This window comes from Camelina sativa, chromosome 2 (assembly GCF_000633955.1).
Source record: "Camelina sativa cultivar DH55 chromosome 2, Cs, whole genome shotgun sequence".
NCBI classification, from domain to species: Eukaryota; Viridiplantae; Streptophyta; class Magnoliopsida; order Brassicales; family Brassicaceae; genus Camelina; species Camelina sativa.
This window is the reverse complement of record NC_025686.1, coordinates 26,929,130-26,952,259: the sequence shown is the minus strand read 5'-3', so window position 1 is coordinate 26,952,259 and position 23,130 is coordinate 26,929,130. Positions and strand designations below refer to the sequence as shown.

The 23,130-nt window shown below is 33.4% G+C and overlaps 6 protein-coding genes across 7 annotated transcripts; 5 read left to right on the top strand and 1 right to left on the bottom strand.

Moving 5' to 3' along the window:
• Positions 843 to 1,312, top strand: LOC109129695. Its single transcript, XM_019238350.1, has one exon. It carries the CDS (start codon positions 934 to 936, stop codon positions 1,141 to 1,143), a length of 210 nt encoding a protein of 69 aa, XP_019093895.1. The 5' UTR covers positions 843 to 933; the 3' UTR covers positions 1,144 to 1,312.
• Positions 1,468 to 3,212, top strand: LOC104741351 (gamma carbonic anhydrase-like 1, mitochondrial). Its single transcript, XM_010462200.1, has 2 exons — positions 1,468 to 1,922; positions 2,562 to 3,212. The coding sequence occupies exons 1-2, from the start codon at positions 1,538 to 1,540 to the stop codon at positions 2,936 to 2,938; spliced, it is 762 nt and encodes a 253-aa protein (XP_010460502.1). The 5' UTR covers positions 1,468 to 1,537; the 3' UTR covers positions 2,939 to 3,212.
• On the top strand, positions 3,416 to 4,015 carry LOC104741343 (egg cell-secreted protein 1.1-like). Its single transcript, XM_010462188.2, has one exon. The coding sequence runs from the start codon at positions 3,592 to 3,594 to the stop codon at positions 3,955 to 3,957; it is 366 nt and encodes a 121-aa protein (XP_010460490.1). The 5' UTR covers positions 3,416 to 3,591; the 3' UTR covers positions 3,958 to 4,015.
• On the top strand, positions 4,808 to 5,406 carry LOC109129694. Its single transcript, XM_019238349.1, has one exon. It carries the CDS (start codon positions 4,960 to 4,962, stop codon positions 5,320 to 5,322), a length of 363 nt encoding a protein of 120 aa, XP_019093894.1. The 5' UTR covers positions 4,808 to 4,959; the 3' UTR covers positions 5,323 to 5,406.
• LOC104741322 (F-box/LRR-repeat protein At5g63520-like) lies at positions 8,497 to 11,550 on the bottom strand. Of its 2 annotated transcripts, none has more exons than XM_010462170.2 (10): positions 11,212 to 11,550; positions 10,900 to 11,004; positions 10,697 to 10,789; positions 10,481 to 10,603; positions 10,132 to 10,233; positions 9,985 to 10,024; positions 9,593 to 9,748; positions 9,294 to 9,481; positions 9,105 to 9,226; positions 8,497 to 9,024 (listed from the first exon to the last, which is right to left on the bottom strand). In XM_010462170.2, exons 1-10 carry the CDS (start codon positions 11,533 to 11,535, stop codon positions 8,628 to 8,630), a joined length of 1,650 nt encoding a protein of 549 aa, XP_010460472.1. In that variant the 5' UTR covers positions 11,536 to 11,550; the 3' UTR covers positions 8,497 to 8,627. The 2 variants fall into 2 exon arrangements, with proteins under 2 accessions (XP_010460472.1, XP_010460463.1); XM_010462161.2 differs by having other exon boundaries at positions 9,294 to 9,484; positions 11,212 to 11,545.
• On the top strand, positions 15,743 to 18,656 carry LOC104741308 (heavy metal-associated isoprenylated plant protein 3-like). Its single transcript, XM_010462138.2, has 5 exons — positions 15,743 to 15,751; positions 15,862 to 16,162; positions 16,714 to 16,916; positions 17,261 to 17,351; positions 17,916 to 18,656. The coding sequence occupies exons 1-5, from the start codon at positions 15,743 to 15,745 to the stop codon at positions 18,416 to 18,418; spliced, it is 1,107 nt and encodes a 368-aa protein (XP_010460440.1). The 3' UTR covers positions 18,419 to 18,656.

Genomic DNA, 23,130 nt, shown 5'->3' with positions numbered 1-23,130 from the left:
TTTTTTTTTTTTTTTTTTTTTTAATTTGGTATTTTGCTTCTTATTTTGGCAATATATTGATGTTAAATTATTGATTTATTGACAATTCTATCCTCTGTTTGTAAACTAATGGCAAGTGGATCGGAGATTTGTTTCTCATTTGGCAAGGGGTGGTATAGTCATTATTACACACGAGCTGATTTGATACTTTCTGTATTATTTTTTTTAGTAATTACTAATTGGATTTGTCTTTACTCTTTCTTTTTAGTAATTGGATTGTTTTTGACTACGACAGTAAATTCAAACTGATTTTTTCTTTAATAAAAGTATAAAACAGACAAATTTTAATTAAGAGATTAAAAACACTATCTGGATAAAAACGTGTAGATTAAAAACCAAATGAAAATCAAACTATATCCACTCTGTCTGACTCATTTTTTTAATATATTTAAATTTTCAAAAAAAAAAAATTTTGGAGTCTTTGACCAAAAGAAAAGAAAATAAATAGTTGTCACAACAATTGTGACAAAAAAAAAATAATTAATGTCACAACAATAACCAAAGATTTGTTCTAATTAAATTTAATTTTTTTTTTAAAACAATAACCAAAGCTTTGTAGCTAAAATAGCCTACTGGGCCGAAAACTCAAAAGCCCATACCAAACACCCCAACACCAGCTTAAGATATTCACGTTGTTCGAAATATTTTCCCCCAAAAGAAATTAGTATTCAATTAAACCTAATGTATTTCCACGTGGACACCAACGATTGGTTCACCAGACCATTAGCTTTCACATCACACGAGAAGCTTCGTTACTAAACTAAAACCAAAAAACTCCAGCTCCTTCCCCACTCTCTCTCTCTCTCTCTCTCTCTTTCCCTCTCCAAATTTTTGCGTTTTAATCTCTCTCTCTCTCTCTCTCTCTCTCTCTCTCTCTTTCTAGAGCTCGAAGTTATGGCGGATTGGGGACCAGTGTTGATCGCCGTGATACTCTTCGTAGTTCTATCGCCGGGATTACTTTTCCAGATTCCGGCGGGAGGTCGAGTTGTCGAATTCGGGAATATGCAGACCAGTGGCGCCTCCATTCTTGTTCACGCCATCATCTTCTTTGGTCTCATCACTATCTTCACCATCGCCATTAACGTCCACATCTATTCCGGTTAAACCGTGTACCCAGACCTAAACCGGTTCTGTTTGGCTTTTTTTTATTTGATTGTATGATCTGGATTTGTTTGTAACATTCTTGGATTTGTGAATATAATCAAAAATTTCTTATGGTATACAAATCCACCATTATTTTTATGGTATCAATTTGTGTGGAGTTTGTTTGTGATCTGGTTTAGTTTTTAAGTCCTACTTGACTTGACACAATAATAATTACTAAAATTAAGCTGATAAGGCTTAGTAAAACGACGACGTTTGTTCACCTAATTGGGCTTATAGCATTGATCCGTTAAGAAGCCCAATTTGTATCACGTTCAATTTCAGGTGAATCATTCGACGACCACTCTCTCTCTCTCTTTTTGCAAATCCTTGAAGAAATCCAAAATCAATAGCAATGGCGACTTCAATAGCTCGACTTTCTCGGAGAGGAGGAGTAGCTTCTAACCTGATCCGTCGTTGCTTCGCTGCGGAAGCGGCGTTGGAGAAGAAGACGGAGGTGCCTAAGCCGCAATTGACGGTGTCGCCGTCGCCGGATCGGGTGAAATGGGACTACAGAGGCCAACGACAGATCATTCCTTTGGGACAGTGGCTTCCAAAGGTAGCCGTTGATGCTTACGTGGCGCCAAACGTTGTGTTGGCCGGTCAGGTCACACTCTGGGACGGCTCTTCTGTTTGGAACGGTGCCGTTTTGCGCGGCGATCTCAACAAAATCACCGTCGGGTTTTGCTCGAATGTTCAAGAACGGTGTGTTGTTCATGCCGCGTGGTCCTCCCCCACAGGTCATGGCTCTCTTCTCTCCATTTTTCGAAATTTGTGTTCTGAGTATATGAATCAGAGACAATGTTGATTGGGATTTAGGGTTTTCTTATCCAGTTATCAAATGCTTTATAAAAGGGTGTCAAAAACATAGACGAGTATGTATGTAAATGCGTAGTTCTTTAGGTGATTAGTGCTACAGGAATCAAGAAACTGGACTGATGGTTAAGCTTAATAACGTGGGTTGAATAGATTAGGTTTCCTAGCAAAAAAAATTATTGAAAACAATGTCTCAGTGTGGTTCTCTAGTTACTCGTGACTGGAAATGGGGGTTTGTGATGATGATGTGAGCTTGTTTTTGATTTTATGATGATTAAGCCTGTGAGCTTCTGTTTGCTCCCAAGGTTGAAGCGAGGGTTCATGTCAAAGTTTTAAATAGAGAGACCATCCTTGTTTGACTAGGCTCTGCAGAATTCTCTATGAGGATACGCACAATATCTATTCAATTATGTTTCTGCTCACATTGATGAAACTACTTGTATATCTTGGTTTTGCTTTACAAATTGCACTGAATATTTACTCTTTTCTGTAGTTCTTACTTGTGATTTGATAAATTACAAATTTTGATTCTAGGGTTACTGTGTCTACTTTAAAATTTTCAGGATTACCAGCAGCGACAATTATCGACAGGTACGTGACAGTGGGTGCATACAGTCTTCTGAGATCATGTACCATCGAACCAGAGTGCATCATTGGGCAACACTCAATACTGATGGAAGGATCTCTGGTCGAGACTCGGTCAATTCTGGAAGCGGGATCAGTTGTGCCGCCAGGAAGAAGGATCCCGTCAGGTGAACTATGGGGAGGCAATCCAGCAAGATTCATAAGAACCTTAACCAACGAAGAAACCCTAGAGATCCCAAAACTTGCTGTGGCCATCAACCATTTAAGCGGAGATTACTTCTCTGAGTTCTTACCTTACTCAACTGTCTACTTAGAGGTAGAGAAGTTCAAGAAGTCCCTTGGAATCGCCGTTTAGAAGCTTCTGTCGTCTTTTTCGGGTTTCACTTTCGTGTGCTTATCTATCATATCATGAGGTCTCTCTCTCTGCATATTGCAATAAGTAGCTGAAGAACATCAAAACAAGTCCGGCTCTCTTTTCTTTTTGGCTATCAAATGTTTGTTTGTCTTCTCGTTTGTTTTGGGTTCTTTGTAAAATTCCATTTACAACTGATTTTGGCTGGATATTGTCTGAATGATAATGGCGACCACTTCTGGTTATGTTGTATGTGAGCAAAGCAAAGATTTGCTGAGATGCATAACTAATTATATAAACAACACAAATAAATGAACTAAATTGTTTTTAGTTATTTGGGTTAGATCATTGAAAGGAACACTTGAAACGTTTTGACATTCAGTTTGACAGAATAAAGAACTTAGGGTCAAACTTATGTGATAGAGTTTTTACTCAACATGAGTTACTTTTTGAAAAAACCATTTAACATTCTTCTTCCGTTGCCTATAGGGTTATAAACATATAACTCTTCTCTAATTAATTACGTAAATTAACACCTGTTTGTTCTCACTCTATATAAATTATAACATTCTCAACATAACCAAATCATCCAAGCATCAAAGTGAAAAGAAGCAAGAACAATAAAAGAAAGAAAGATATAAGATTTGATTAGAGAGATGGAAAGCAAAGCAAGAGTTATGGCCTCCTTAGTCCTAGTTGTAGTCGTATGTGCCTTGGTTTTGATCACTCCAGGAGTAGTAGCTCATGATCAGAAACCGCCGCAACCAAAATCTCCACCGAGTTCTCCTATCGATTTAGAGAAATGTTGGTCATCTCTCTTCAACGTCAATGGATGCGTCCTCGAGCTAATCAAATCAGTTTTCAGTGGCAAATTTGGAAATTTTGGAGTTGCGTGTTGCAAGGCATATTCGGCAATTGATGCCAACTGTTGGCCTCATATGTTTCCATTGAACCCGTTCTTCCCACCTCTTCTTAAAGACAATTGTGCACGTATCATTCCCAATTTGCCCGCACACAAGTGAAATCGATAAGAAAGTGGACCATCATTAGCTTAAAAATTAATATTTGTATTCATGTTCTAAGTCTTATTATGTCATGTCAACCCCAATACTCAAAATACTTTTTTTATATATAGAATCTATTGATTGAGCTAGCTTTTACTTGGACAACTAAACTCTATCTTGAACTTACGAACTTCGATTTCCATAATAAAAATAAAGTAAACCTAACAAAGTGAAAATTATACTTTGCAGCATTGAAGTTGATAATCAACTTACATGTGATGGGGGGGAGTTTGTGAAGTTAATTAGAGAGGCAAATTCATACGAATTTACGTTTGAATTAATCTGCAGTTGTAATTGTATCTAGTAGTATCACTTTAGAGACAGTAATAAAATTAGGTGTTTTTTGGTAATATCGACATTTTCATTAGTTACCATGGAAAAGATTTTTTTTTTCGCATTGTTTCCTTACCTTACGATCGACGTAAAATCAGATAACTTATAAGAATTTCACTTTTAAATTGGTCTAGCTAACTTAGCCTTTATATACCTATCATATTTTATCCAGCACATAAACTTGGACCTCCTTTAGCTACCTTAACCGGGTTTGGAACTAAACTCCTAAACCAGGAAGAGGTTACTTAAAGTGTGTGATAGAATAAATCTATAGAGTAACTGATTCATACATATCTAATTTTAGTCAGTAATTAGTGATTTAGTTCTCACGTTTCAAAACTGAAACAAGAACACACATTATACTACATGTTAGTCAATTTAACTCAACTTTACTTTTATCAGTTTAATTCATTAAATCCAAACATGAGTTACATCTTGAAACGCGAATTATATTAATAGTGATTCGTAACTCTTCTATTTATTTTGATAACAAACTTGTTTCAAGAACCTATAAATTCTAAGTTTTTTCGTGAATCCAAATCCATCCAAGCATCTAAAAGTCTAAAGCAAACCAAAACAAAACTAGAAAAGAGAAAATAAGTCTAAAAAAGATTAATTTATAAGAAAATGGGAAGCAAAACCATTGTGTCAATGATCTTGGTTGTATGCCTTTGTGCTGCTTTTTTTGTCGCTCAAGGAGTAGCTCAAGTGCAACTGCCTTCATTGACTCCCGGGCTTTTCCCTCCCGGTTCACCTATTGATCTGGTAAAATGTTGGTCGTCTCTTTTTAACGTTCAAGGATGTGTGCTCGAGATCTCCAAATCTATTTTCTCTGGCAAGTTTGAAAACGTTGAAGGTGCATGTTGCAAAGCATTTTCGAGTTTGGACGCAAATTGTTGGCCTCACATGTTTCCGTTGAATCCGTTCTTCCCACCTCTCCTCAAAGACAACTGTGCACGCATCAACTCCAGCTCACCCACACACAATTGAAAGCAAGAATGGTTCTTAGTCTCTACGCTTATAGTTTAGCCGTTGGCCTCGGAGTCTAATAAGCTTAAATGTTATTTTATATTGCCGGCGAAGTGTGAGCTCATTAAGAGAGCTCTCTAATTAATTTATATGTTTTTCTCAATAAAGTATTCGAAATTTTTCTTATTTATAACTCTTACTAGTATTAGACCCGTACGAACAAAGTAGTTTTTAGAAGATCAAAGGTTTAAAAAATAAACGTGAAATAGACATAGATAATTAGTGTTATATTCTTTTCCTTCTCACTTCTCAGTTTATATTGTTGTTTTCTTGACATATAGTTCAAAAATGCTGTGATTTTTGAGCCAAGTAAAGCATATCTGTAACAATGAATTATTAAAATAAAAAATAAAAATACTTAAATACAATTTTAGAAGAAAAAACTATTTTATTATATATAAAAATGAAATATTTGTCTCGACACATGGATCAATTTCTTCAAAAAAGTTTCTTTTGTTTTTCTATTCAGCTTTGTTATAAAACCAATCCCGCTTTTGCACAAAAAAAAAAAACCAATCCCGCTAAGACTTGTGACTAACTGATCGGTTTTTTCCAGCAACATTCAATAGTCAATAGTCAATACTAACGTTTGGAAGACCTTTTCTTAATTTTGTTTCCTTGTCTTTTCATATTTTGCCGTTATTGTGCTGGTTTTGCTACACGTTACCCAGAAAATTATTTTTCCATCCATACCGTAACGTAACTAATAATCACCCACCTGCAAGAAATATAAAAAAAGTTGGATGGGTGAGATGAAAGATAGATTATAGCTAAAAATGACAAATAGAGTATATGAAAGTCAAAGCTCTACCTTTTAGTTGTTACAAAAATACTGAATGAATACAATGTAATGCAAATCTCAATCATGTAAGTTACTAATTTAATTACAAAAGTAGAAATATAAGTTATCACGTGGACTCTATTGATCATTGAAAATCCAGATATTAAATCTTCATAAGTCACATAGTTGTCTTACGAAAACATATCAGTTTCGAAATAGAAAAACTACATACACTAATATCATATATCTCTTTCACTCAGAAAATCTTCTACATGATCACATATTCAAGGCTGACTCTATTGCTAAAAATAGCCTCGAGGTGTTTGTAAACGCTACTCCACTGTAGTTTCTAAAAAAATCTCGTTATGACCAAAAAAGATCAAATATTCAAGTAAGCATCTGAATAACAAAAGGTTGAGATTAGAAGTAGATAGTACTCTTACTTTCATCATGTTCACCAACCCTCGTTGGTTTTCATTCATGTTCCGTGATGCATCTTGGTAGTTTAGGAAACAAATATCCAAAACACATGATTTGTTAGCTTGAATTATATCTCCCTGTCAAAACGAAATCAAACAATGCTTAGATTTTTCTACTTGAAATAAGATCTAAATCAAAGGAAAAATAATGTGCTTCTAAACTACACAAGTATATGTTAACACACAAATATCATATTTTTAGTACCAGATTTCAAAGATCTACGAACCAGAAAATTATTATCAGTAGATAACCATGTGATATGACAACCGGGAACAACATCTTCAACCTGAGCATGTACAACCAGAGAGAGAATCAATATGCCATAAAGAGAGAAGAAAATGAATTTGAATAAAGAGTACTCATAAACCTAGATCGGCTTATTTGCTAACTTTGGCAAATATGAAAAACACGAAAATAAAACGGCGAAGAAGAGATGAAAACATAGAAGAAGCGATTTGATGGGAGTTATATAGGAGATGAATCGGTTTAAAATCGTTACATGTTTAATCTTGAACGTGGTGGTAGTGGTGTGAGCAAATATAGGAGTTTATTGTTTTTGCAGTTTTTTTTTTTAAATATAGATTTTAAAAAGTAGACCTAATTTTCCGTTACAATCACATCGTAATATTTTTTTATTCCGGCGGCAGAACGACGTTAACACCCACGTTGGTTTCGGATTCGCCTGACCTGCGGTATCATTTTTACCGTCGTGCTGTAAAAGGTAAAACAGAGAATGAGAGATCGAAGAAGAGTAACAGAGAAGAAAAGAAAATATGGGCCTTATAAATTACGAAGCCCAGTGTTATTATGTTCATAATCAGTTTGTTATTTTTTTAACATAATCAATTTTTTTTTCTCACGATCTCAATATCAATATCACTTTACAATTGTATTTTAATTAATGAAAATATAAAATAGAAATCTTATGTGGCATAATTTCATTGGCTAGGTGACTTGTGCTTTATAAGATAAAGGATGAGTATGACCTGATCACAAATTGATTAGTATAACCAACTTGGGAAAAATGGGGAAAACATTGAGAATTGTTTATCCAATTACTGAGTAACTACGTTTAATTCAAGAGTTTAATTTGTTAAAAATTATATATCAAGAGTTTAATTTGTAACTACGTTTTAAAAAAGTAGGTCAAATTTGAAGAAAGTAATGTTAAAAATTCAACCAGAGATCAGTCAAAGATGATGAAGGATTTTTACTAGTCAAGTAAATGATGAGGTTAAAAATAGAAGTAAAGAATTTGTTTTGACCAAAAAAATTGCTATGACACAATAATCGGCCATGTAACAATGCAGGTAATTCCCCTAATATAAAAAGGAGAGTCCGAGCTCTCTAGATCATCACATACAATCTAAATAATTTGTTAACAAGTGACAACAACAACAAAAATTATTGTGAAATAAAAAAGAAAAAATGACTCACAAGCTTGTCTTCTTAGTCGCACTCATTGCACTTTGTATGCATTTTCTCTTCCCTTTTCTTTTATTACTTTTGAATTTTACTTTCTAGTAACCAAAAGTAATCAACCCTCTCGCATCATCATTTTTGTTTTTTGTTCACACTCAACGTCGTTGTAAGATCATCATTGTAATGTGTTGAGAGTTATGGTCATTTAAATTTGGTTTCGTTACTGAATTTGTTGTGTTTTCTTTGTTTTGGAAAGGTTTTGCTTTACGTGATGCAAGAGAGATGCCTAATAAGGCAACGCTGCCGTCGGAACCTGGTTATCCCCCGCCTGGTCATGGGCGTCCTTCGCAGCCTGGTCATGAGGAGCCGTCGCTACCACCAATACAGGATGATAAGACAGAGATACACAAGGGGAACCGGCCGTCGCCTCCACCACAAATGATGTAAAAGAATTGACAAAAGTAAAACTGATTCGTCAAAATGTCTTCCAGGAAATTATCTATATCACTTGAAATAAAAAGAGTTACGTAGTTAAACTTATCAATCTCTTAATAACATAAAAAAAAACAAACAGACACCTTAACTAAGAAGTATACGAGACAATAAGATATACTGAACTATAAACGTGAAGACATCTTCTGATGCTCACTTCTTTCTTTTCTTCTCCATCCTCTACGAATAAGCTGCGTCCGATTTCACTGTTGCAGAATATACCACCAAATGGTAACTCCGGGAAATTCTCCAAAAACGGTGAGCAGTCTGCATTTTGACGACCAAAGAAGGAGTCACCGCGTCTGCTACCAACGAAAACAAAACCTCCAACGACTTCTGGCTTATTCGGCTTAGACTTGAGATTTCTAAGCTGAGAAGAAACAGCATTTAGTGATGCTTCAGCCACTTTGAGATCAGGGAGGTATACTTGGAAATAGTCACCGGTTCTGATTTCAGCACCATTGACTAAAAGATCCTGCTCGTCAGCTCTGAGTAAACAAAAAAAAAAAAAAAACTTACATGGGTCAAATTAACTGATTCATGTTATGAAACTTGTGAATCTTATTACCCAGTCACTTGATGAAATACAAGTGAGGCCATGATCTTTGGCTTCTCCTCCAAACCAATTGAATATTTCCTTCGTTTTAGTACTCCGAGATATGGATCATTCTCCCATAGCTGGTTTCCTAACTGTAATTTCAAGTCAGTTTAGTAACCAAATTTTAGAATAAATAAGAGATTGGATTCAGATGCTTACAAAATCATTTATGTCATCTAAAATTTGATCGCCATTGAGAACTTCTGCTTCTCCTCCTCTTTTGGCAGTCAGAAGAGTAGAAGGACATCTAGGGCGGCGACTAACACGGACATTAGCCGCCTTGTACCTCAGATCAACTGATGACATTGCTCTTGATATTGCAGTGTCAAAGTGAATTTTTCCAGCCTCTGCTTCATTTAGTTTAACAAATTCATAAAGACTTAGGTAAAATGAAAAGACCAAATTTCAGTCGGAAACACATAACAAGCACAGCTTGAAAGAAAGATGCAGAAACTTACGAGCGGGTCTGTGTCTATCTCTAGCAAAGATTAAACCTGCGAGAACTCTGCTATCATCTTTGTGCAACTGAACATTTCTTCGTTCATTACCACATTTATGTAGAAACTCGCCAATTTGATCACCCACTATAATAGTTTCTGCAGGCATGGCATAATCTGCAATGCAAACAAGTTTTCAAGCAGAGCAATAACTATATATTACCATTTTCAGAGTTCTAGCCAGAGCAAAAGAAGTGAAGAAAGTAGGTAGGTAACCAACCAACACAAAAGAATGAAATGTTTCAAGAAATAGTTAGTTTGGCTTTTAATAGATTACACTTGTCATGAAGTAACATTGAAATGATGTAACATAGCAGTATTCATACAGTTGCACAAAAGATATACACACATACCCAGTTTATGAAGAATAGGTTCTGTGGCATGAGTATCCTCCTACAAATTCACCAAAGCAGCATGAAACCACCAAAAAAAAATAGCCATGAAACTGAATAAAATCCACAAGTATAACAGAAAAAGGAAGCTAGAAAAGTATAGTTCACCCCAAAGAGTATAAGACAGGCTGGTGCAGCATGACCTGAAACCACGGATACATAATTTCTGATACCCATCACAAACTTGTCTCCTATATCCGCTTCAGATTCCTGTAAAAAAATATCAACAATCGCAGTCTACCTATTAACATGTCCACTAAACAAGATGTTCGATTAATTGTAATTTTTGTTACATATGTGAAACTATGACTTCCTATATTTGTTCATATAAGCAAATGAAGCAAATTCATTGGAGACCATAATAAATTAGCCAGAGAACACAAGCTCTATGAAGAAAATCAGAGTTGAGAAAACCAACAGAAAGCTATACTGTTTAGAACATTTAAAAAAACATTACCCCTTTTGCTTGAATTACAGGAATAACGTCGACTTTGATTCCTGGTAAGTATCCAATCGTCAACAGTATAGCGAAATTTGCAACAACGGACAAGCCATCATCAGTTGTGACATGATGTTTGACCTGTAAACGTGATAGAAGAAGGTAAACATAAGCCAAAAAATTTTAGAAAACAAAAACCACACAAAACAAAATGATAAGAAAACAATAAAAAACCTCTCCAGGATTGTCATTGCATGCTTCTTTTCCTAAGATTCCAGCAACAACAGATACAATAATAGGAACCCTTGATCCCACTCTTTCAGTTATCTACACCATGTGCATTATGAACAGCATTACAACGAGTGAAAAGAAATCAAAATTACTCTTTTGAAATGATAAAACAGAGGTGGAATGGGGAAGAAGGGAAACAAACAAACCAGTGTCAAAGTTTCTTCCATGTTCCCACATGTAATGTTTGCGATCACAAAATCTGGTCTAATTGGCTTAGACAAAACCTTATCAAGTACTTCTTCTCCAGCTCTCTACATACCAAATCAAAACCGTGTCATTCTTTGTTATCTATAAGTAAGAAATGTCACCTTCTCAGCTTGCTAACAAAGTAACAATCTTTTTCAATTTATCACATTACACTTTCCTAAGATTCCAATTAAAACTTTGTGAAGCCTTACCAATAGCTCTAAGACCAAACCATGAAAAAGTTTGAATTTTTACAATCAAAAGAAACTTACAGTTTGATTAGGATTACGTGAGAAAGCAGAGACCATTTTGGGGCGAGAGAGGATTCTATTGCAGACGTTGTTCCAGGATCGGTTGACACAGGAAGCGAAAGCAAACGATTTCGCCGGCAACCTCAAGAGAATGTTATGAAGAAGGTCATCGTTCATGGAGGCGATTAGAACCATATCAGCCATATCTATCTTCTTCTTCGATTTCTCACTCGTTCCCTTTATCATCTTCTTCTTCGTTGAGACAACACTTCCGCCATGGGATACAAAGTTTTCTTCCTCCGGCGAGTTTATTTGGGCTTTTTGTTTGTTATAATAAAAGTCCATTGGGCTTTAATAAAAAGGCCCAATGTTTCAAAACGAATAATGTACGGAAAATATGAATTTGTAATCGGAAGTTATTCGGACATTGATCATTTGACAAAACAAAACAAAAGAAGAAACCCACAAAACTTGAGATAAGAAATCTTATCTTTAAATGTGTCACACACTGTACTAGTTTTGGATACAGACACAAAGTATCTTTTTTTTGTTCATTATCTTTTTTTTTTTTTAAATGTGTCCCTGAAAATCAGAAGAATCTTTTCCAGTCTCTCAACATTTGTTTGATTGTTTCATTGATATGTGTTACTGTAATTTATTTCTTTCTTATAAATGTGTATTTGATTATTTCTGAAAAGTGTTATGATGAAATAAAGCGACTCGTTTAGGAGTACATGTTGGATGGTAGTATTTCATTGTATAAGTCTCCGCTGACCTAAGTTATGCTGTCACAAACAACACAAAATTAAAGATCACGTGTAAAAATATATGCTACGCTAATCTTTAGTTTAATGTCATCACCTACCTTCACCAATATATGGTAAACTAAATTGTTTGAGATTCTTCGTTTATGACATGGGAAAGTAAATTTTGAGTTTGGTTACGTACAGAACTCCAACATACATTCTCATTAATGTTTTGAGCAAATTTTTCTATTTTATGGATTAGCTAAGTTGGTTTGATCACTTGTATTTTATATTGACGACACCATTAGAGATTTTTACTTCTCTTACTGAAATATATATATATATATATATACACACAGAGGACTTTGAAAATAGTGTTGTTCTGTTTTTCATCTCAACACAAAAGTTTGCCCTTCCTTTCTTTCGTACTTAGTGAGTAGCTTTGCAAAAGTTTGAACTTTTAATGTTTCGACGACATAATGTATAAAAGTTTTTTTATCGACATGTGGTTGCCATATCGTAATTAGAACCTAAGAGGTATAACAACAAACTAACATTTTAGGCCAAGAAACATTTCTTTATCGCATTAGAGAATTAGAACTTAAGCGGATCATATTAAACACATGTTGCGCAAATTCAAATCACCATGTGATTCTACAGTTTTCAATACAGTAAAAACAAACATTTTTCAATTTCTTTTTTTTTTTTTTTAAATTTCACCCATATCTACAGTTCTATATATAGTAAAGAAAACCAATCCATATGTATATATAGTGATTATCTCATTCATGCTACTTGAAAGGCAAAATGGTAAATTGTATGGTAAAAAGTGTCTGGTAGACAGTTAAAAATGGATGTAACGCCAAGCCAACAACTTACTCCGTTAACTTCGAGGTGGGCACGACAAGGGCCAACAAAAACGACCGTTACGTCATTATTATATATGACGTGTCGTCGTCGGCTCTTGGATTCGTTTGCCTCTCTGTTACAAAAGCATTTAAAGTTTTTACCAGATCCATCATCATTTACATCACTCTCTGCCATTAAAAGGAGACAAACCAAAATTGATATTTGTACCAGCAGAAACGACTTTATATGTATTTTCTTTCATTATCTAACCGGAATATGTTTTAGAAAAAAGAAGAGTATATCCCGGTTCTACTCGTACCAATTTACCAATTGTGTCTGTTGTTTTCGGTTTGACTTGGTCTTTTCCATTACCGAATTATATAAGTAGATAATCTAAATAGTATTAGCACTTGCGTAATAATTTATTCTCTGTACAATTTCACGTGAGTTCTGTTCTGTAATTTATAGTGTAACTGGATTATAGAAGATAATAAATTCATTAAGATGTAGAGAAAAAACAAGAAAAAGGAAAAAAACGAATGTAATTAAGTCTTAAGACTTAAGAGATACTCTTTTATTATATACTGTATGTAAATGTAAGTCGAGAAAAAGAGAAGAATCCAAGTCGGCAAAGTCCATGTGTAAGCCTCGGGAATACAAATACTTGTCCCACAGTGCGATCCAAAGTTCCTGCTCCACACGTGTGAAGTCCTACTCAGCGCCACGTCAGTATTCATTGCATGGGGAATTTTTTGAGGTGATGATCTCTTATTATTATGATCTGATAAATGGATGATTTATCATTCGATTGCTTGGAGAAGTCACTCGAGGTTACACTGTCAAAATTTTGAGGATGTAATTATTAAAGTTTTTATCTACCACTAGCTAGTGTGTCTCACTCAATTTGGAGATGACCCAAAACTTTAAAAACCAAACTTATATAAGTATATCTACTCGGCACCACGTCAGTAGGGGAAAATGTTGAGGTGATGATATGATCTGATAAAATGGTAATTATCATTCGATTGCTTGGAGAAGTCACTCGAGGTTACACTGTCAAAATTTGTGGATGTAATTTTTAGAGAAAAACAAAAATTATTAGAGTTTTATCTACCACTAGCTAGTATGTCTCACTCATTTTGGAGATGACGACCAAACTTTTAGAACTAAACTTATATAAATATATCAAAACTTTCTTTTACTGGACTAGATTCAAGTTTCGAATTTTTGAGAACCACGTAAATTAATCGCACTTGGTTCATCCAAAATATACATTTGATTAACTTTGACCCCAGAAAGAATAGAAAAACGAAGACTCAATGATAATCAATGAACTCGTCGTTTACTTCTATACTATCTCCAACAGTTTTTCCTATTTTTTCTCTATAATAAAAAAATTTTATAATAAAAATAAGTTTTACTCCAATTTATCTCTATTTTCATTTCTAAAATAGATATTGTTATTTTTTCTTTTATCTATAGAGGAATCTTTGTAAAAAAAATAGAGGTAAGAATGTAGATAGATGGGAATAAAACTCACCTATGTAATAGTCTCTATTATAAAGACAAAAATATAAAACCATTGGAAATACTCTTATATAACGGAAATTTACTTAAATTGCTAATTTCAACACGCATTAAATATTATTTTCAAATACAATCAAGAAAATTCATATGTTTCAAAATAGCTAACTTTCATGCATGTAGAATTAAATTTGATAGAAACATATATCCATAGACTAGTTCTCTCGGTTCGAAATCTTGTTAAGAGAAAATTAACCATATGTTCAAACTTAAAAGCAATATTTGATAGGTATACGTATATATGTTGTACAATAATAAAAAGCAGTATTCGTGTGTATATATATGTAATAAAAGTATACACTATATATGCATTAAAAGATGTGCTTTTTTATGAATGAGAGGAAAATATGTGAAATTATGTCACCATTGTTCTTCCCTTTTGAGGGTGAATTTTAAAACAGACGCTCGTTGGTACTTTAGGTTTAGCCACAGCAATAGCCCATAGGTATTAGTTGTTATCAAGAATGCCGTGTTCACTTCATCATGAACATCTCATGTTTTAGCAACATGCATTTTATTCCACTAATCAAATTGTATACTATATGATTATTTATTTATATTTTTGAAAAGAGACTAAACAAATGTGCTATAAATTGGAAGAGGTCATGCTATTATTACATTTTTATTTTACATTAGCTAGATGGATCGTAGATGTAACAGTGGTTATCTTATCTTTACTTTTTACTTCCATTGGTTATCTTACTGCTAATCCGTAACAATTAATACGAAGTTATTATTTGCATATTTGTGATTGAAAACTTGCGATGATATTCTAAAATCAAAACTTTTTTTCCTTAATGTTCTTTATATTTTAGACTTACTTTTAAATTTGTGTAAAAATAATAATAATTTTTTAAGGTTTTCTCATTTGCAACGTTCGATTTGACTAGATTTATAAAATGTAAAGTAACATACAGCTATATATATTTATCATACGTAAGTTATAATGAAGATGAAAATACATGATTGGACAATCCACTAACTGTCAATCTCGAGAATTAGAATTGTGCTTTGACAGTTTTAACTATATATAGAGAAACACAAATCGCGTGAGTATTAGCCTATTAGGTTTATTTTTGACTGATAAACAACTAAACGAAATATTAAATAGAAGTACTAAAACAAAAAAAAATCAATTAAATAATATGAGATTCACGTATAAGTCATGTTAAAAAGGGATAAAACAAAATAATTTACATTTCTTTTCAGATCTTGAGGTCCACAGTTCCACCTTCGTAACAACACACCAAGTGGTTCTTTAGAGAGAGAGGGCGTGAGAGAGAGATTTATAAGCCTCTCTTTGGGTGCATTACCATATTTTTTTTGTGAACATAGAAACACTCAAACCTCAAAAACAAATAAAACAAACAAATATGGGAGAGGTTCAAGAAAATCCCAAACTCTTATATCATCTTTTTCAAATCTCCATGATTTTCTTCTGATTAAAAGACTCTAATAATTTTATTTTTGTTTTGTTTTGGGTTTTCATCAGGAAGAGAAGAAACCAGAAGCAGTAGAAGAGAAGAAAATGGAGGAGAAGAAACCAGAAGAGGAGAAAAAAGAAGTAGAAAAAAAGAAAGTGGAGGAGGTAGCTGAGAAAAAAGGAGATGATTCTGAGAAGAAACCTCAAGAAGGAGGAGGAGAACCTAACAAAGATTCCAAAGAAGATTCTCCTCCGCCGGCGCCTGAGGCTCCAGCACCGCCTCCTCCTCCGCAAGAGGTTGTCCTTAAGGTTTACATGCACTGTGAAGGATGTGCTAGAAAAGTCCGCCGTTCCCTCAAAGGCTTCCAAGGTATGTATGTGTAGAAAATACATACTGTATATATGAAAAAATTAATAAATATTCTTAAAAATATATACATATATATGATTTTTGCGTGTATATATATAAATATATCTATTTTATTGCATTCTGAAACATAAAACATTTCGTTTTTTCATAGAATAGTTCGGAAAATCTAAATTTTTAATATTATATTGTAATTTTTCTCTCGACAAATTAAATAAATCATACGTTGATCTTGAATGATGTTGTAGTATTAGTACGAACTTTCCGATTATATACCCAAGTCACTTACTGAAACTATATCTTGTTTGTGTCAACTATAGTTTTTTTAGTTAATTTCGTTCTAAGTATAGTTAATATTCGTTTGATCCTACCAAAAAAAAATAGTTAATATTCGTTTGTGTGTAGGACCACATAAAGTTTGAGTGTATATATGATAGTATATGTAAATAAATAAAAATTACTTTAAATTCTGTTTTCGGTTTTTTATAAGCTAATGATATAACTTATATACAAAAATGGAATTAATTTTGAATTTTTGGTTTATTTTTAATTAGGAGTGGAAGATGTGATGACTGATTGTAAAACGGGGAAAGTGGTGGTGAAAGGTGAGAAAGCTGATCCATTGAAAGTATTAGCCAGGGTTCAGAGGAAGACCCACCGTCAAGTTGAGCTTATATCTCCGATTCCTCCACCGTCTCCGCCCCCGGAGAAGAAAGCAGAGGAGGAGAAACCTAAAGTGGAAGAGAAGAAAGTGGAGGTAACCTTTTTTTGGTCTAAAGGCTTTCAATTTCTTTATTGTAAAAAGCATATATATTTTTGTTTGTTTCATAAATTGGACATACAACTTTTTGGATTATTCATTTGTTCTCTTTATCATTTTTTTTTTTTTGGGTAGGATAAATTAATTTATTTTCAATTAAAAAGGGAATATTCTCTTTTCAGTGATTTCACATGGGAGTGTATTGGTAGGATTTTGTATATTTTAATTTGATGGGTTTCTGATATAAAATAGAATTCTTTATATGAAAAAATATTATGTATGTGGGATTTGGTGTTAAGTTGTCATTTTTATATTAATGTTTCGGCGTAATTTTTGATCAGCCTCCGGTAGTGTTGACGGTGGTACTGAAGGTTCACATGCACTGCGAAGCTTGTGCGACGGAGATAAAAAAACGGATCATGAGAATGAAAGGTTAGATTTAAAATTTCACTTGAGCAAATATATAAATATATATATATATATATCTTTAATTAGAACTAGATTAGAAAAATAAATCTTATATGTCGAAAAAATATTAAATTATAAAAAATTATATTGTTATGATTTTATTTTCTTTTTCTGCGAAGAGCAACTCTTTATACTTTTTAAGGAAATTTACTAATAAAGGTAATCATTAAAATGAAATAAAACTAAAGTTATTTTTGGATTTTAGTCTATTCTTCTCTGTCCAATTTATTATCGGTAGATAAAACGTTTCAATATCTTGCAAAATCATGCACTTCTTTACTTCTTTTCACCAAACTTTATACTATTATCTTTCGTTAGTTGCATCAAAATTTGGTCCATTCAATTTCAAAACAAGATGATATTGCTTCCACTTTAAATCACATACACACGTACGTGTTATCTATTTTTTGTTCATAATTATCTTATTTGCTGACAACATTATACGTAGTGGGGTCAAAATGTATTTGGTCCTTCACTTTGATAGTAAAGTTTCTTATAAAGTTTTGTTTTAAATAAATAACTTTTTAGGAGTGGAATCTGCTGAATCCGACTTGAAGGGTTCTCAAGTGTCTGTGAAAGGAGTGTTTGAACCTCAAAAGCTCGTTGAATACGTTTATAAGCGAACTGGAAAACATGCAGCGATCATGAAAATCGACCCGCCGCCTCCACCGCCACCCGAAGAGGCAGCAGCGGAAGCAGAGAAGAAAGAAGAAGGAAAGGGAGAAAACGGTGGGGGAGAATCCAAAGGCGAAGAAGGGAAGAAGGACGAAAATGCAAAGACGGACGAAGAAAAGAAAGAAGGGGATGGCGGTAAAGAAGAAGGCAAAGCGGCAGAAAACGGTGGAGGCGGTGAAAGTGGGGGTGGCGGTGAGGAGGGAGAAAAAATTGTGGAGGTGAGAAAGATAGAGAATCCTTATTACTACTACTATTACCAACCGCCGCGTGTGGCGGTTCCACCAATGGAAATGCCGCATGCTTATCCGCCTCAATTATTCAGCGACGAGAATCCAAACGCATGTACCGTAATGTAACAAAGAAAAACGCAAATGCTATAAAATGGGTATAATGGGGAATATTTTGAACAATTTTGATGAAGTGGGGTTCGTCGTGGCCTTTGCTGTCTCTCTTAGCATGCATGTGGTTTTCTTCTTAATGTGTTTGTGCAGCTAGCTTTTTTTCTTTAAAGTGTAATTTTACGTTAAGAGCAACTCTGGAATTGTGAGTTATTGTTAATGGCTATAAGCAATAAAATAAATAAATTTACTACCACTAGAAATTCATTTTTACTATAGGTTGCTGCGTAGCTAAATTTTTTTTTTCCTTAAAAAAGCTAGAAAAGCAACCTTAATGAAATGGAAATTTTTGACCAGCACCAAATTTGATACTATCACCTCACCCATTTTATTAAAAGTAGCTAGTATCTTTCACACATTAAATATGATAATCTAAACATTGGTGTAACTCGTGTTTTGAAGTGTTAACTACTAAAAGTTAGGTAAATATAACTCGCATAGTTCCAAGTCACCATTGAACTGCAGTCTTTGTATTGGCAACAACTACACTAAAATCTAAATGCATTAACCAGACTGTTCAGTATATATGGTATCATCAGTAGCATACTTTACACCACTCCAATAATGTGAAGTCAATATAGTTATACATTTGGTTCACTGGACATAAGAATTATTTGGGAACTTGTGGAAGAACAGTAGAATGTTTAATCCCTTACAAAATGGTTGCCTAAATAGCTAAATATTGTAACCTAGATTTGTTATAAGTAACCTAAATAGTGTAACCTAGTATAAACCCCTTTCTACACTTTTCCCCCATAAAAAGTAAAAAAAAACGTTATTAAGAGTTAGGTGAAACACTATTTTCTTGCCGCTGTACAAAATGGTTGGTCCATTTATTGAATGAATTAAAGTTTAAAAAAAAAAAAACGAAAATGCAGCCTTATCTTAGACACATGCAATTGGTGTTTTGTCAATCGTGTTATGATTATTTCATTTTTTGTTTTGTTTGTGGGAATAAAGTTTTTATGATTATTCCTTGTGAATTAATTTCGTGTCCATCATGCCTTGTTATAAAATTTAATGGTGGCACGTAGTATCAATCAGTCATCTAAAATAATTTAATCACGAATCCTATGTTTTTAATTTTTTTCTTTCGTTTTAAGAAAATGCTGCTAAACTACAACAACACTTCAAGAAACAAAGGAAATACAACTTATAAACTTTTTAAAATACAAAATCTAGTAACACTGTAATGTCTGATTTAAAAATGAAAAAATTATAAAGTGAAATTTTGAAATTTCAGTATTAGTTTTTCTGACATACAGTTCTATAAAATCAAGAAACAAAATCGAGTGGCTAACAGTTCGCCGCGCGTAAATGACACGTGCAACCAGGTCGTGACGTCTTGGCATCGTAAGCGGGAAGAACATTCTATTCCCACCGGAACGTAGACTCTAGAAATACACGTGCCTACGGTAGCGCGTGGAGCGTGAAGGTAAAAAGAGAGAAGGAGAGAGAGGCCGTGATGTGACGGTGTTAAACACACGTAGAGCCCACGTGATGGGTCCGTGCCATCTCTGAGGACGTACAGTTTTTTTTTTGGTTGTATGAATGAATGAATGAATGAGAGAGCCCACGTGACCCGCCACCACTTCCCTGTGCTTTCGTACTCAACTTTTGTCGCTTCTTTTTTTTTATTCGTTCGACTCACCGTTTTTTTTTTCTCTTTGTATAATATTTACTCGATTCCTCTTCGAAAAAAAAAAAAATTAAAGAAAAAATAGTACGTTACTCTTTTACTTTTGTTAACTAGCCAGTAGTAAAAAAAAAAAAAAAAAAACTAACCTTCTTTTGTTCATAAAAAGCTATCCATTCTTTTTTGTGTGCAGTCAAGTAAAATATTCTTTCACTTAGAGTTAGAACAAACTTTTATAATAAAAAACGGTAAATAAATTATATACAGAAAAGGAATTGAGTATTCAATGATGACTAAATGCTACAATATCATATGTCGGTAGCTCAAATTCATTTAAGGAAGTTGAAAATGTGGCGGTAACTGTTAAATTATTGGTCAGTGTTTATATAAAAGAAGTAAGAACCAATTCAGAGACAATCAAATCAAAACAAAACGAATTTTCTAATATAGCTCACGAGGTGTTCTCCTTATTGATGGTAATGGTACTTGGTCTAATCTTATGTATTTTATTTGTTTTAGTGAATATAAATTGATTGCTCATATTTTTGTCGTGGCTTATTAATGATCTTTTACAACGTTATCTATTTTAAGTTTTCTTACAAGTTTATTCAAGTTGCATATATATCCTGATAAAGTTTTATGTTAGACAAGAAGAGTCTAGTTTTATTTCTTCTAGGGGAAAAAGAGGAAATATGGTGTGGATGGGTTATAGCATTTATTAATTTTGTTGGTCCTTTTTTTCTTTCTGTTCACCTTTGGGACCATACATTCAACAATGTCGAAATCATGTTGACACGCAGAGGCATACCATAGATACATATACGTTACAAGTAACGTTCTTGTTTGCATGTACTCATTACGTATACGTATTAACGTAGACATAAATAATCGTTTTATGTATACGTTACCTAAACAAACAAATGGTCAACCAAACCAAGCATGCTTCGTTTATTTTTCTTTAAGAACACTTGTTGCAATAAATATATAATTTCTTTCTAATAAAGCACTGATATATAGACAATAGCATTCTTAAATGTGTTTATATATATTCAAAATGTTACTCTCTCAATGTTGGCAGTTTAGCCGATTCGAAATTTATGTCTCATATCCAAATAAATATACAGACAAAAAAAGTAAGTTACAATTTTTTTATTTTTGGGTTGTAGAAAAAGAACGATAATAACAACGTTGTTATCATATTGAGACACTTGACCGGTTTTCATTAAACTAGTTTAGGTTTGATTGCGACCGAACCGTATTTGAATCGACCATTTAACCCAATCACTAAAAGTGTTGGGTCCATCAACATCTTTTTGATACACTTACCTGAGTTTCATACAACTCTAAAAACTAGTTAATAGATCCATCCCTATTACCAATAATTTCTTTCAATTATCTTTCGACTTTATATTTTGGCGCCGAGTGGTGCTAAGCAAAATAATATATTCTCCTTTCGTTGTCATGTTATACGTATACTGATTTATCTTCAATTTCTCTTATTTATTTTGATAACGATTACATTATTATATCTTTGATTTCTTGGCATTTTTTTCTCGAATTTGTTTGAAAAAAGCTGTTGATAACGAGCCATTCAACTCACGAATCATAATACTATCGAAATCTAGTTTATAGATTAGGCATTAAGCCAACCTTTAGACCTTGACTTCTAAACGTATATTTTCGAGTTTCAGAGCTAAAATCTTAAATTTTTTAAATAAATTTAAATAAAGACGTATGGAAGCGAAGCGAGCACAATATTTTTGTTGGAGACCACTCACTTTCTAGATTTAAAACACATTAAGAAACACGATTTGTTTCGTATACACTGCTACGGTTTCTTTTCATTTCCTCTACTTTTGTAGTTGTGTTTTTACGTATACAAAAACTTGAAATGAGTTTGATAAATAAAAATGAATAAGATAATTCGAAAGCCTACACCCACAATGAAAGATGTAGGCCCATAATATAGAAAAAATAGAAGATCATGTTGCTCAACTGTTTTGTTAAAAAGTCCACTAGTTAACGAGTTCCATATGTGAATACTATTAAAACACAGCACTTGTGTTGTTGCACAATCATGGAGAAATGTGTAGGTCTTGTGACAGAAGAAAACAAATCATATAAATTCATCTGTCGAAAATGATAACATGATTTCGATTTTTATCATCAAGAATTTTGTTGAGATTTAGACATGAGCCAAAAATCTTTAGAACAATCATTAATATAATACTTTTAAAAGAAAGTAAAACTTTTCTAACAAAAGAAATGTTGATAAGAAAATAATTGAAAGGTCTTTTTAAATCCCATCACTTAGTGGGGTGCAAAAGCAAAGGAGCATAGATGGATGGATGAAGATGACCTATATTTTTGTGTGCTACGATGTAGCATTACATCTATTATAGTGGCTAATTTCGTTATTCTTTTGATTCGTGTCAACTTTCATATTGTTTCTTTTACGTCTAGTGGCACTCTAAATGGCTTCTTTATGTAGATGTAACCTGACTCTGGACGAAAAAAACTAGTGTTAAAAATTAGTTAGGCATCATCAAAACGTTTGGAGTAGATTAATCGAAGAATCATGATCTTTACATTAATATCCCATTTAGGCAAGAAAAGACTTTGACATATTCATTGACCGATTTGATTCATTGGGACCCCTAATATGATTTTGGCTACCTTACCTAGCTAGACCAATAGTATATAAAATCCGAAACGATTGTTTTTTTTTTTCTTTTAATTAGAACAGAAGAAAAAAAACGAATAAAAGACTTTGATGTATATTCAAAAGGAAACTACCGAAAGAACATAACACTGTGTTTTTTTCTCGAACAAGAGTCAGAGTTAAATTCGGCCAAAAAAGAAGAAAAGACTCGACCTTCAAATCAAACAAAACTTATCAATCCCCGATTCTTGTTTTTTCCCATAATGGACAATCGTTGAATATGCGTCACCAAATCATATAAGAAAATCTATTGGCAGGAAACAAAAACCGGAAAACTTTTGCAAAAAGTTTAAACTGATCACAATGGGTGAT